This window comes from Sturnira hondurensis, unplaced genomic scaffold (assembly GCF_014824575.4).
Source record: "Sturnira hondurensis isolate 20B ecotype Veracruz unplaced genomic scaffold, ASM1482457v3 Scaffold0008782, whole genome shotgun sequence".
Taxonomy (NCBI): Eukaryota; Metazoa; Chordata; class Mammalia; order Chiroptera; family Phyllostomidae; genus Sturnira; species Sturnira hondurensis.
The window spans coordinates 1,004,179-1,018,988 of NW_028081413.1; the positions used below are offsets into that span (position 1 = coordinate 1,004,179).

The 14,810-nt window shown below is 42.8% G+C and overlaps 1 protein-coding gene and 1 pseudogene across 3 annotated transcripts; both read left to right on the top strand.

The window, feature by feature from the left end:
• Window positions 1-3,277: 3,277 nt before the first annotated feature.
• On the top strand, window positions 3,278-14,164 carry CCDC32 (coiled-coil domain containing 32). 3 transcript variants are annotated; one of them, XM_037056066.1, is made up of 4 exons: window positions 3,278-3,431; window positions 4,930-5,185; window positions 10,103-10,259; window positions 13,478-14,164. In XM_037056066.1, the coding sequence occupies exons 2-4, from the start codon at window positions 4,942-4,944 to the stop codon at window positions 13,614-13,616; spliced, it is 540 nt and encodes a 179-aa protein (XP_036911961.1). In that variant the 5' UTR covers window positions 3,278-3,431; window positions 4,930-4,941; the 3' UTR covers window positions 13,617-14,164. The 3 variants fall into 3 exon arrangements, with proteins under 3 accessions (XP_036911961.1, XP_036911962.1, XP_036911960.1); XM_037056067.1 differs by having other exon boundaries at window positions 3,278-3,427; XM_037056065.1 differs by having other exon boundaries at window positions 3,284-3,547.
• On the top strand, window positions 6,326-8,057 carry LOC118993583 (MICOS complex subunit MIC27-like; annotated as a pseudogene).
• Window positions 14,165-14,810: the final 646 nt, after the last annotated feature.

Here is a 14,810-nt window from a genome sequence, read left to right on the forward strand (position 1 = left end):
GGACTGGTGAAGAAAGGGAGAGGGGAACGAGTTGAACGAGTTGAGTGTCCCGTTGAGACAACGAAAGCATTGATTTCGTGTAGATATACTCAAAGTTCCTTAGGTCTGGAAAAGCTCCTGAAAAGAGATTTATTTATTTATTTATTTACTTACTTACTTACTTACTTACTTTAGAGAGAGGAGAAGAGAGGGAGACAGAAACATCCATCTGCAAGAGAAACCTGATAGGCTGCCTCTCCTATGTGCCCTCATCAGGGATCAAACCCGTGACCTTTTGGTTTAAGGGATGATGCTCCTTTTTATTGTTGTTGTTAATTGGTTTTTTAAAAGATTTTATTTAGTTAGTTTAAGAGAGAGGGGAAGGGACGGGGGGGGGAGGGGGAAGAGGGAGAGAAACATTGATGTGAGAAAGAAACAGAAACAACAGTTGGTTGCCTCTCCTATGTGCCCCAGTCGGTACTAACCAGCAACTCAGGCATGTGCCCTGACTGGGAATCAAACAAGTGACCTTTTGCTTGGAGGAATGATGCCTAACCAACTGAGCCACACTAGTCAGGGCTAATTGATTTTTTGAGAGTGAGAGTAAGAGAGAGAGGTCGATTTTGTTGTTCCATTTATTTATGCATTCCTTGGTTGCTTTCTTGTACATGCCCTGACTGGAGATTGAATCCACAACCTTGGCATATGGGAGGATGCTCTAACCAACGGAGTTACCCAACCAGGGCCACATTCGTCTTTTTGAATTAGTGTGTTTGGTTTCTTCAGATAAATACCCAGAGGTGAAATTGCCAGGTCATAATGTAGTTCTAGTTTTACTTTTTTGAGGAACCTCCATACTGAATTCCTTAGTAGCTGCATCAGTTTACAATCCTAGCAACAGTGCATGGGGGTCCTCTTTCCTCCACATCCTCCCCAACACATTGTATGTTGATTTATTGGTACTAGCCATTCTGACAGGTGTGAGGTGATATCTCATTGTGGTTTTAATCTCTATTTTCCTGATGATTAGTGATGTTGTGCATCTTTTCATGTGTCTATTGGCCATCTGTATGCCCTCTTTGGAGAAATGTCTATTCAGAGCCTATGCTCACTGCCCTCATCTGGCTTCCCAGTGTGAGAAGTTGCTGGAGAGGAGGAACCATGGTTTCAGCTGAAACCATGGTTTCAGCTGTGCAAGTCCAGGATCTGGTTTGCATTTACCCAGCACACACACTAACTACTCAGAGGACATGGGTGAATCACTGAGGGTACCAATTTGTCAATTTTCAACTGTACCTTTTAAGTTATAAAATGTATTCCATTTGTGCCTACTGTTGAGGACATCCTTATCAAGATATTTTGAGAGGCCAGATTTGAAATCAAGAGTCTGTTTGGTGAGCAGGGAATCAGAGAAAAGGGCATAAGTGAGTTGAGAGACCATGGAGTAGTTTGATGAAACACCCGCAAACCTATGAGTGTGCACCTTTCTGTGAATCAGATGCTGCCAGATTCATGCTACATATAGGGTGGTAGACTCTAAGGATCCTTCAGTGGGAGATTCCACTCCCCCCATTTATTCCTTGTAAATAAGCACCATCAAAATTATGCCTTTTATTTGCTCCTTTGTTTTGTAACCTCCTTGCTTTTCACTTCCTTGTGTTTGCATGTTTTAAGTATGGTTATAAATGTAAGCAAGGGAGTACCTTGTAGTTTATTTTCATATGTTGGCAGTTGTTAACACCATAGCCATATTAATTGGCTTTGGACACATCTAGAGACTAGATCATAAGCCAAGTTATTTCTACTGATGGTTTTTTTTAGAAGTAACCAGTTCTGGAAATTGGGGATTTAGGGGTGAAGAAGAATTGCATCTCAGCATATTGATAACCTCTAAGATATCAAGGGTCACCTTTTATTTTTGAGTATTTTCAATCCGCACTTGAGGATATATTTATTGATTTTAGAGAAGAAGAGAAAGAGAGAGGGAAACATGGATTTGTTGCCTACCCAAAGCACCAGGGAACAGGGTCCTTGACCTGTAACCTAGGTCAGGGCAAATACTGTATTTTGCCACGTATAATGTGCAGTCTTTGCCTAAGTTTTTGAGGGACAAATAAGGATGCACATTATACATGGGTAGTACTAATTCCATATATATATAAATGTTTTTAATTATTTTATTTATGCTTATGCATTAAAAGTAACTCTAGAAAGCAATAACAATATCTGTATATTAAAAATAAGTGCTAAAATTCTTACATAATACAAGAAACAAGTATCTAAATATAAGTAAATAAATAATTGAGTTAAAAAATTAAAATAAAAGATTTTTTCCCTGAAATTTTGGGTCAAACATGAATGCACATTATACACATCAAAATACAGTATTTGCCCTGATCGGAATCAAACCTACAACCCCTTGGTGTAGGGGAGGATGCTTCTCCATCTTAACCACTTTGTCAGGGCAAAGGCCATTTCCTTTGAAAAAGTGTTTCTGACACTCATCTCCCAAGGCCACTGTCTCCTGTATGTATTCTGACCACACTTCTGTCATATTCTCTGTAACTATTTGCTGTTATTTGTAAAGTTGTCTGCCCCTTGGCGCATCCTCTTACACTAAGCCGTAAAAGACCTCTGGGACCCACACCTAGTCTATGTCTTGAATTCCCGCCCAACGCAACTGGAGCTTGGCGACTATTGATTACATGAATGAGGGGAAGCTTCATAACTTGAATGGGACATAGGAATGTCCTGTAAGAGAAGTCTCCTCCTTCCCCGTCAGAGCCGCAGAAGTGCTCTAACTTGGGTAGCAAAGGGCTGACATTTTCAGAGACAAACACTGGCCTGGAGAATTGTTGAGGAGGTGAACCTGCTCAAGGGAGCAAGCAAAGTCAGAAGCCTTGAAAACCGAGCTTCCTCATCTGAGCAGGAAATCGGCGGAGGGCACCGTGCTCTCAATTAAATACACAGAAATAATCGGAATGGGCCCTGCCCAGTAGCTCAGTTGATAAGAAAACCCACCTAGAAGGCCAAGGGTGAGGACGTATCTCCAGTCAGGGCACTTAAAAAGCAACCAGTGAATGCATATATAAGTGGATGGATAAATCTATAGTTCTTTCTCTCTCCCCTTCCTGTTTCTCTCTAAAAATCAATAAATAAAATTAAAAAATAAAAAAGTTCAATCAATCTAGCTCCAGGGGAAAGTAGAAGCCCAGGGCGCTTGATTCCACCGTTTCCTGGCAACAGCAGGCCCGCCCACCCGTTCTTCGCACTCAGCTCCTCACTTCCTTATTCACCCAACCTATGGAGACACAGAACGTTGCCAGCTCGGCTGGTGGTTGGAGGACTTCCAGGATCCGAAGCTCGGAGGCTCCACCCACCTACTTCTATCAGGCTGAGAGAGCAGAGCTAAGCTGAGGGTTTTCGGGCAGCGAGGCCGGCTGTTGCGGTAGGTGAGGAGGGGCGGGAGCCCCAGCGTCTCGTATCCTCGGCTTGGGGCCCCATCCTGGAATAGCACAGAAAGACCTCGGACCCTGATTTATCCTACCCAGGCAGTCCCTGAGACCAGGTGACTGAGGCTCCGGTTCTGGACACCGGAGTTACCTGCGCTGTGGACTTCCTGGGGGGAATGGGTACCGGGGCTCCGGGGTGAGCAAATTTTTGGTTTGGGTGTGTTTAAACGGGGTGGTATGGGGTGGGGTTCTTTATGGTCCCTGACATCAGTTCTTTCAGGGCCGCCGTGACATATCTGTCCGTTTTACTTCCGGGCCCTTGTGCTGGTTTGGGTTTTCCTGGAATTATATAAACCTTTCTGCAGGCAGCCTTGCTAATCTCAAAGGCTCACCCCCGTGAGAAGGTGTCAACCCATTCTGTAAGAGTAAAGAGTTATGAAAGGCCCTAGGCGCTGTGCGTAGCCCTTACTACATACCTTTTGGGGGGATACTTTCAGTATATTTCTAATCAGGCAGAACGGTATTAAGTAAAAATATGGATTTTGGGGTGTCACAGGTCTGGTTTCCAATCAAGGATTCACAATATAGCAATACTGTAATGTACCTACCGTTGACAAGTTACTCTTCTGATCCTCAGATCCTACAGATTCTTCACCTGCAGCGTGACCTAAATGTCTATCTTTCAGTGTCTCTATTAAAATAAGAACATGAGGCACATGGGCCAGCTTCTACATGTAATGAGCACAGGGGCCTTTGCATATGACAGTGCTCTCTGAGAGACACTTTTCACCAAGCAGCACTTTTATTAGCCTTATGTATATGGAACTGGGCAAGAACTTTAGTCTGTGCCCTGTTGAAAACAGAATTTAATTGGCTGAGGACTGAGTGGTTGCCTTTGGGAGGTTTTTGGAGAAAAGTGCAGGATGATTGTCTTCACTGGAAATGTCATAGAAAGGCGCACACACATCGGTGTGTTTTAAGACATACAAACATAAAATTTACCAGTTTAACCATTTTTAGATGTATAATTCAGAGGTGTTCACATTGTCATGCAACCATCACCGCAGTCCATCGCTAGAACTTCCCAAACTGAAATTCTGTAGCCATTAAACAATAACCACCCCCGGCCCCCATCCCCCTATCCTTATAGGCCCTGGCAACCACTGTCCAATTTTGTCTCTATGAGTTTGATGGCACTAGGCACCTCACATGAGTGGAAGCATTCAATTTTGTCCTTTTGTATCTGGCTTATATAAATTCCATTTTAAAGAGAAACTTCCTTATGAAAACAACTTGAATGCAGAGCCAGAAGAGGAACCCAATTACCTTTTTGTCATCTTTTTATCTGTAACACAGAAACCTAATAGACATTTTAAATTTTGTTAAGAGAAACTTCTTAAAAGCATATTGCCTCCTATGGATAAACATATCTGAATACTACATACTTAGACTGTATCCTTAACGCCTGTCCTTGCTCACTTGAGCTTCTGTTTTTCAGCTCAAATCCCAAATGAAAATGTTTGAGAGCATTGACTCTACAGCCACAAAATCTGGCCCAGATCTTTGGGCTGAAATCTGTTCCTGCCTGCCAAATCCTGACCAAGAGGATGGTGCCAAAAATGCCTTCTCAGACTCCTTTATGGATTCCTACCCTGCAGGCACAGGCCAGAGGGAGGCCCCAGCCTCTCCTACTCAGCCAGCCACAAAGCCCTGGGCTCCCTTGCAGGATTCGGAAGTGTATTTAGCATCTCTAGGTAAGTTAGATGGCTTTTTTAATTGTAAACTGATAGCTTTAAGGATGCTTGTTGAAATTCTTTTACATCAAACTGTTTGTCTGTTCTTAAAAAAAATGTGGGTTATTTTGCGCTGGCTGGTGTGGCTCAGTGGATTAAGGGCTGGCCTACAAACCAAAGGGTCACTGATTCAATACCCAGTCTCAGGCACATGCCTCCGTTGCAGGCCAGGCCCCCAGTAGTGGGTGCACAAGAAGCAACCACATATTGATGTTTCTTTCCTTCTCTCTCCCTCCCATCCCCTCTGTCTAAAAATAAATAAATAAAATCTTAAAATTTTTTTTTGTCTTCACCACATGTATCTGTCAGGTATAAGTCTAGGGGGTGTTTCAGGTTGGTTGTGGGAAGGACCCCTTTTTCCTTGTACATCCCTTAACATAGTCTTTATCATTTTTTGCCTCCGTTTATCTAAATTCTGCTTTATTTCTTGGCATTCTGTAGACTCTCTGCCTACTGTTGGTGGCTTATATATTCAAATACCTCTGAAGTAGCAAACCTTTTGCCTGAAAGAAAGATGCCATGGCCCCAGAGCTACATGGAGGTTTCTGATGCTATAGTTTGAAAAACTTATATTAAATAGATTGATGGTTGGAACGGGAGAATGTTGACATAAAATTTATTTTGCATCTTGTTAGCCATTTTATGTTTTATTATTTCCTGAACACATTTTCAGTGTCCTGTCTTATGGCCTGAAGTGTGACAAACTAACACAGGAAAACACAGGAAAGAGATTGAGATGGTCCCTTACTAGGGGAAAGAGAAATATCAGTCGAAGGCAGCGATTGCCATGCTTTAAAATTCTAGTACATGTTTATTCTTAAAAACTCATGAGACCCATCTGTGTTTTACAAAGCCAAACTTGGGAATAATTATTTGAGGAAGGAAAGGCAATTCAGGAAGAAGCACCTTTTGGGGAGGGAAGTATCTGGATAGAGTTTATGTGATTGCTAAGAAATATCTTGTGAAAACGAAAGGAATTTTGTTAATGGTGTATTGGAGAAAAAAATAAGAAAAAAACATAGGGGGAATGGTGGATAATGAGATAGATGAGGGTGTAATGTGAGATTTGCCGGGAAGCCACCAAAGATACAATAGTAATATTTGTAGCCATGGCCGAGGAATAGTCGACAATTCTGTTTTATGATAGTCAGACCATCTGTTTGATGACGATAAGAAGAAGAAGCCACACTCTGAGAAAGCTGAAGAATCAGGTCCTTTGGCTGGTACTCTGCACCCAGGGGCTATGGGAAACTTTCGTGGGTCAGAGACCTGGGAGTCATTAGGATGGGGAAGCTGGCAACTGTGGCCACAGGTCTGATGTTTGTGTCCATTAGTGTGCATGCAGCCACAGAGGAGTCCAAAAAGCTAGTGAAACTAGACCAGCTCCCCCGATATACTGCACCCCACTTCCAGGCTAGATTATGTGGAAGAGCAGCCTGGTGACTTAGAAATGGGCTTTGTCTCCATCCACACTACAGCTGGTTGTTATGTTGGCTGGTGCATATGTTTATCTGAAGAACCCACCATGAGATTTTCTTCCAAAAATTGGAGTGATTACAGTTTCAGTATTGGTAGGCTTGGTTTCAGCAAGAAAAGGTTCTAGATTTAAAAAAGTTGGTTCTCCACTGAGACTGGCCACTTTCAGAACAACTATTTATTATCCAATTCAGTGCATAATAATTGCAAAGTGTGGGGGCAACTTTGCCTTCAAGTCCCCCCGTCTGCCACGGATGAAAATAATACTACCAAGACATGATCTGCTTGGGGAGGAGAGGTGGTCAATCTCTCAGAGGAGAAGGACCAAGAACCTCTTCTTCAAGGACTTTTATTAGGTTTGAAACACATAGGAATACAAGTAAAGTTCATCAGTCAATGTCAGGTGGCAAGGATCAAATAACAGATAACATTTCAAAGAAATCTGAGGGCTTAGTCTGAGTCAGTGTCTGTCAGGTAAGGGTGTTGCAAAAACTTTGGGAGACAAACTCATTTCCTGCTCGGACCCTTATCATATGAATGAAAGCACTCTTAGCAAAGCAGGCTTCACAGGACTTTTGGAAACTGTAAGAAAGAATTTCTTATGCCCGATTACCCTGGATCCTGCTCTAGCTGGCAAGGGGCTGCACCACCTCCCCCAGCATAGGTTTTCAAGCTTAAATGGATTAGAGCCAGGAAGTGCTTCTCCCAGAGGACATGGGGACTTGGGCTATGTCAGAATAACTGGGGGGCGAGGGTCCATCACTCCCTCTTTGCTGTAGCCCCCCGAGTCCTTCCTTGAAGGCCTCCCAAGTGATCGTGCCTGGCTTAGGTTGCCCTGCCTTTGGGGGGTCTTACCCATCTCTGACTAACCGACCAAGCGTTGGGGGCAGGGGATGAAGCAGAAGCAGTGCTGCTGCCAGAGATAAGCTTTGTCTCCTTAGTGGCTCACAGTCTGGAGGTCGCTCACTCAGCCTTAGCCATGGGGGGCAGTTACAACTCCTGAAACCAGGCAGAGCAGTTCCCAACAGCAAAGATAACTGGGAAAAGGCATATGCTACAAGCCAGCAAATTTATGAAGCAGATAAACTATTATGGGCAAAAAACAACAGAAAAAATGTACTTCCTGAACCTAAAGAAATAACTAAGCTAGGAAGCTCTGCTGAAATAGAAATAGCTGCAAAAACAACTCGTGACCTGAAACAGTAAGTGGCTTTGCCAACAAAACTCAGCTCCGAAGTGAAGATCAAATCGGAATCCACCCCAGGTGCTACACTGTTTAGGCCTGGCCCCAAGCTCATGGATCACGGGTCGTCCCATCCAGAAGGTGTAGATATGTACAGCACTGGAAACTGAAACAGTCTACGTGGAGAACACAGGATGTGTGAAGTTCCAAATAATGAAAAAATCATGTGATGGGTAACTTTGACACATAGAGTATAACTTAATGCAAGCTTACCTCTTACATCTTCTAATGTATAGTTTGACTAAGCACATAAGTGATTAAAACTCACACAGCAAATGCAATGCAAACAATATTAAAGGATTCGTGACGAGATAAGTAGTAGTAGTGTTAGAATGCTTTCAAAGGCTTTGAAGGGTGTTTATTAAAAAACAAAAAATAGATTAAATATGTGAACACTCATGAGACTAAAATCTGAAAAAAAACCCCACATGTATGTATGTATATAAATACTACCTCCCCACCCTTTTTTATGTCCCGGAGCTAGAATAAAATACCCATATTTTATTACCAGAAAAAGAGAAACTTTTGTGGATTTGGTGATGATTTTGATTGTTTTGGAAAGTCAAAACTCCCCTGATATTTTCTTTTTTTTAACTTATTTCAATTTTTAAAGATTTTTATTTATCTTTAGAGAGAGGAAGGGAGGTAGAAAGAGAGAGAAACATCAGTGTGTGGTTGCCTCTTGTATACCCCACACTGGGGACCTGGCCCGCAACCCAGACATGTGCCCTGACTAGGAATCAAACCCGTGACCCTTTGGTTCACAGGCCAGCACTCAATCCACTGAGCCGCACTGGCCAGGGCCCCTGATATTTTCTTAAAGTCAGTTAAGAAGATGATTGAAATGTCCTTCTCTGAGGAAAGTGAGAACCATTCCTGGCTCCTATGGCAGCGTCTGGGAGACAACAGCAGGCAGGTCTGGAGTAGGTAATGGCACCAGTCTCTGCCTGCCTGGCTGAGCTCACTCAGCACACGCAGAGAGGGGAGACCTTTTCCGATGCAAAAGAGTGCCCTCCACCTTGACAGCCGAGGCCAGACAATATGAAGGTTGTTTTTATTGCCAAATAAACTATATCAAAGAGAATTCACTACGATCAACAACTAAAAACTTAGCCAGTTTAACACGAGAAAGGCATAACCCTTTTCCTATCCTCAAGGAGAAAAAAATTCCTCAAATATTTAACATTTGTCAACTGCAGGTGTTTTACGTGGGTGAACTCTTGGTGGTAACTTTAGCTACAAAAGGTATTTCTTGTTTTGATCAGTGGCCACTAGCTGATGCGGCTTGTTTAGAAATGACAACAGGATTGCAACTCGTAAAGTTTCTGTTGGTTCTAGGCTTGACGTCTACGTGCCCACCAAACAAAGCTACCATTTACCCATCTGTTATAGGTGAAGGCAGAAGGTACATGGTGATACCCTTTCTTGTGTTCTTCAAAAGGGTATATCTGTTCAACAATTATACTTAAAATGCAAATAAGAGTCATTAAACATCTATCATCAGGAAGCCATATGGATCACTCTCAAAGGGATTACAAGGTGTTTGTTTTTATTAGGCTCCCACGAGTTGAGCAACTTGAAAAAGCTTTGGGAGATTCCCTCTCTTTAACCAGGAATTTAATCACACAGAAATCTTAAAAGTCTCTTATTACTGAGTTCTTATCAAGTCAATTTTAGTGTCTAATGAACCATTGGATCTCTCATCATTTTCTCTAATTCTCATGAGGTTTCAAAACCACTTCATGTCATTGTAGCAAAAAGAAAAACCACTTACTCCTTAGAGAGACTATTTTCAAGGAATTGAAGAAAGATGATAGTATACACATGTCAAGCCAGGGGAAACAAGCATTCCTTAGAGAGATACCTGCTGGGCTTCTGTGATTTCAAAGAAAACATACCATCAATTTATTTATGAGAACATATGGCTTTTCTACTTTCTGAGGTTAAACATTTATTTGATACAACGTAGAGTGAAGACATTGTGCTAGAAAAAGAAAACTGTACATTTTCCTTTATCTGTCATCCTTAAAGAATGAGCTTTTTTTGTAGGGAGGGTGGATGTACTCAGTGAGAGAATTTTTAAGTTGGCATTTGCATTTTAAATTTAGTTTCATTTCATATTCAGTTTCCTTGTTAAGCTCCATTTCTTCCTTCTTTAGAGAAGAAACTGAGAAGAATCAAAGGTTCGAACCAGGAAGTGACTTCTAAGGACATGCTTCGAACCCTGGCCCAAGCCAAGAAGGAATGCTGGGATCGGTTCCTCCAGGAAAAGTTAGCATCAGAGTTCTTTGTGGATGGACTCGATTCTGATGAGAGGTAATTCATTCCCAGTCCAGTCCCAGGGAACAGTCTGTTTTACTGTGGGCATTTTTCTCTAAAGAATTCAGGGAGAGTGACATCTGAGTCGCGATATTAGTTGATATCAACATCAGCTTTTCTGAGCTAAAATCATCCTTTGTCAATTTGCTCTATTTGTTCTTAGTACAGCAGCAGATTTTTGAGAAAGGGCATTTTGCCAAAAAACAAATACTCTGTCTACATCTTGATCGCAGATCAGATATTGTTGAGAATAAACTACTGTCTTCATTTTTTACAAATATTTATGTTAGATAGAGAGGGAGAAAGAAACATTAATTTGTTGTTCCACTTATTTGTGGATTCATTATTGAACCCATGACCTTGGCATATCAAGACTCTCTAACCAACTGAGCTACCTAGGCCAGGGTCAGGTTTTTTTTGTTTTTGTTTTTTAAGATTTTATTTATTTATCTTTAGAGGGGAAGGAGAGAGGGAGAGAAACATCAATGTATGGTTGCCTTTCGAGCATCCCCTGCTGGGAGTTGACCTGCAGGGAACCAGCCTGCAACCCAGGCATGTGCCCTGACTGGGAATCAAACTGCGATCCTCTGGTTTGCAGGCCTGTGCTCAATCCACTGAGCTACACCCACCAGGGCTTGTTTTTTTTTTTTTAAGATTATATATATTACAACCCAGGCATGTGCCCTGACTGGGAATCTATCCAGTTACCCTTTGGTTCACAGGGTAACCACTGAGCCACACAAGCCAGGGCAAGGGCCACATATTTTTAAGTACAAGTACATAATGCACTTGAGAAAGTACAATAGTATTCATTCAACAGCTGGAACTGTCTTCTTACTCTGAATCTCCACTGCCAGACAGAGTTTCTGTCATATTATAGCCACTCACATTTGTGTAGACTAAATGAATGAATTTCTTAAGCATCTTCTAACTGAACGCACTGTGCTTGTTGTCATGGGGCTGGGCAGAGGGGACATGTAAGGAAGATTAATACCCTCTTGTTTTGTCCTTGGAACTAGTTGGGGAGAGATGACAAATACACACAGATACCAACAATGTGAGGCAGCATAAGAGAGGAGCCAGATGAGTAGAAGTGACAGAACATGCCGTGGGAGTTGAGAAACTGTTGACCTGCCCCATAGGCTCTGGTGTTGGCGCCAGGGAAGGGGGCAGGACTTGAACAGCCCTTGCAGGTGGGCAAGATGCAGAAAGGAGAGAGGGCTTTCTGCCACAGAGCAAGGCAGTGTTTGGCACTGGGAAATGGCTCTGCCACTTACGGGTTCTGGTTCTCGGGTAAGTAAACTGTATGTGCCTCGATTTCCTCCTCTGTAAAGTGGCAGAAACCTCATAAGGTTATTGTGAGGGTTTAACGAATTACTGAGTGTAAAGTGCTCAGGACAGTGCCCTACACATGGAAAGTACTATAAAAATGTTAGCTATTATTAATATGATTCTTCCTAACAGAATTTTAAAGTTCAGTAACAAATTACTCAAAATAAAGGACGGCGAGGGGAGTAGAAACCTGGATTTTAACAGAAGGTCTTAGGGGAATATGAGCTAACCTAAGCTTACAACGTATCATCAACATTGACTCTGAGAGCCCCACAGTGTCAGACAAAGATACTGCTGCTGAAATTGTGGACCAGGTGCAAATAAAATCTCACAGTTACATTTTACTTTGTAATTTGCAACGTACCTTCACTTACATTATCTTAAATACCTAATCAGCATTTTCTAAGATCCTTCAGAAATCAGTATGGCATCTAAGGTCAGGGTAGCTATCCTCTCAGGGTTCAGAAAATAATACAAAATTTGCTCTTTTCTGTATTTAAAAGCTCCACCCAACTGAGCTTTAAACTGTCTCAAACACAAAAGACTTAAAGATGTACAGATTCTTGACTCACTAATAATTTGGTATTATATTCTCTTTCCCCTTGAATATTTCCCTCTTTTCCAGTCTTAAGATGAAAAGATAAAACTTTCTTCTGCCTAATTCTCAGCTAGGAATTTTTTTTCTCTGAAATCAGATCAGCACCAAGGCTCGTTAACATTTCTGTGTGTTTATTAATACCTAAAATAATGTGGTTTTCCCTTCTGTATAGAACTAATTGAAATAATTCTATGAAAAGTGTGATAGACGAAGATTAAATGCCTGTGTAACATCTGAGACCCCAAGCTGTGGGCCCTTGCTCCCCAAGCCTACATCAGTGGGGACACTTCTCTCACTGTTCAGAGCAAGCACCAGCAAAGAGTAGATAATGCATTTGTTTTCAAACTTCAAAATTTATGTTCAGAAAGAGGCCATTTGTAGGGGAATTGTGTGCTTTTTCTCCCTGAGTGAAGGCCAGGTAGGTGACCCTCGTCATGGTCTGCTTTTGGCAAGGATGTGATGGGCTGAGAAATTCCACTGAGCACAACATAAATCCCCCACGGCCTGAGTCCCCCATACACTGACAGGTGTCTTAAATCTGCTGGCTGTGGCTTAAGACCATGTGCTATTGAGGAACATAGAATGAAATTAACATTGTTTCTGGTCATTTAAAATTTACCATGAATGTCTAATAGCTTTCCAGCCAGGATCCTGTGTACTCACAGAAAGTGGGAGGCGAGCGCTTCTCCGCTCCCCGCAGGTCCAAATAAAACTAGGGCCACCCGGCATAGTGGCCCTTCCTTTTCTTAGGGAACATTGCCGCCCAGAGGTTTCCATCGTGGGGAGGTGCCGTGGGGAGGTGCCGTAGGGTAAGTATGCAAACAAAACTGCGGCCAGGGCAACTAAGCATAATTGTCTCAGACTGCCTCAGGTATGCGATTTCAAGATGCTCAGGCTTCTGCCTCACTGATAATTTGGCATTTATTTGAATGTTTCCTCCCTTGTCAATTTCTCTCCTCTCCAGTTTTGAGGGGGGAAAAGTCAGGACTGAGGCATAAGCTCTTCAGCTGCTCTCACCAAGCCTTCAGAGCCTCCCTGCCTTTGAAGGGGGCCTGATGCTGCTGATAGCTGAAATGCCCGCCAGGGGGTATATTATGCCTGGGAGCTGCCAGGATGCACAGCTGTCAGAGGAGTATCTCTGTTCTCCCCCCATTAGCAGGGGAAAACAATTGTAGGAAGCAATTGGTTGTGGGTGGGAAGGCAGTGTCTGAGTAACTGAGATAATCATTAAGTAATTAATCATTGAGGTCTGATGCAGTCACCCTTTTCTCTTGCTCTTTCCTAGCACCTTGGAACATTTCAAGAGGTGGCTCCAGCCAGATAAAGTAGCCATCAGTACAGAGGAGGTCCAGTATCTGATTCCTCCAGAGTCCCAGGTTGAGAAGCCAGTGGCTGAGGACGAGCCAGCGTCAGAAGAACAATAAATTACACACACTTACACACACACATGCTTGCGCTGAGCAGCTGTGTTGAGTCCAGAGGGAACGGTGGAGAGCTCAGCAGCAACAGTAGCAGCCAGGAGAAAACTTGGGAGGGAGAAAACCCAACCTTCCACTCAACAAAGCAAACCGCTGTGGGCCCCTGAGGACTTGCTTGGGGCTGATGTGTGTGTCTGTCTTTTATGAAGTGACTGACCCAGTGCGTCCTGGATCAAAATACTGCTTTCCTGTATGTCTCACAGCTTGCCTGAGCTCTGGTGCTGCAGGTGAGAAGTCTGCTAAGAATCTAGTGAAGGATCCAGGTAAAAGCATGTTTGCAGAAACTGATGCCCTTGTGTATCATGTATAATAAGTTAAGTGAGCCATATTTTTCCTTGCCTCTCCTGGATTTTTGTGCCTGTACCCCAAGCATTCCCGGGGTAGCTGGTCCAGAGTGAGTGGGGCCAAGGAAAGTGAAGTCTGCCGTCTTAAATCCAAGCCCCATTCGCGGATTCTCTAACAAGTCCATAATAAATATGGGGACTTTAGGAAAAGAACCTGGGCTTTTCCTTTGTCTGATTTGTTCCTTGTGGGGGAAATGGACAAAAGAAGTATGAAAAAGACAGTGTGTGATTTTTTTTTTAATTTCATGTGGGGTTTCTTCCCTTACTTCCTTCCTCCTGCACTGAAAAAGGGCTAAGTTCCAAATTAGATTTGCGAGTATGGTTTTGGTATTTGACGCCACTGCTTAAATGTTCCCTGCTTGCTACTTATAGCGGCTTTTTTGGCTGAGCCTGTACTTCCCTCATTGTTTATAGTGTTCTTGTTTAGTTTGTGTTGTCCACATAAAACTTCTCTCATCAGAACAGCTGTATGTGTGATGCAATTGACCTGATCCTTCCCAGAGAAATGCTCTCAGGCAGTGGGGAGGTGCAAACAAATGCATGCCAACACAGGAGGGCTGGAAACTTCTGTCGGGCTCGTTTTTAACATGTGCCCTCTGAGAAGCCAAACCTTGGTGCTTTGAGGGTGCACATCTGAGGCCATGGCTCCATAGAGCTTCTTCCTGGGTAATAGGTTCCCAATCTCTAATGATGAGCAGGGTGGGCATAAAAATCTTTACAGAACTTGCTCATTCCTCTTTTTAACATGAACTTATTGGGGTGACATTGGTTCACAAAGTCATACAGGTTTCAAGTG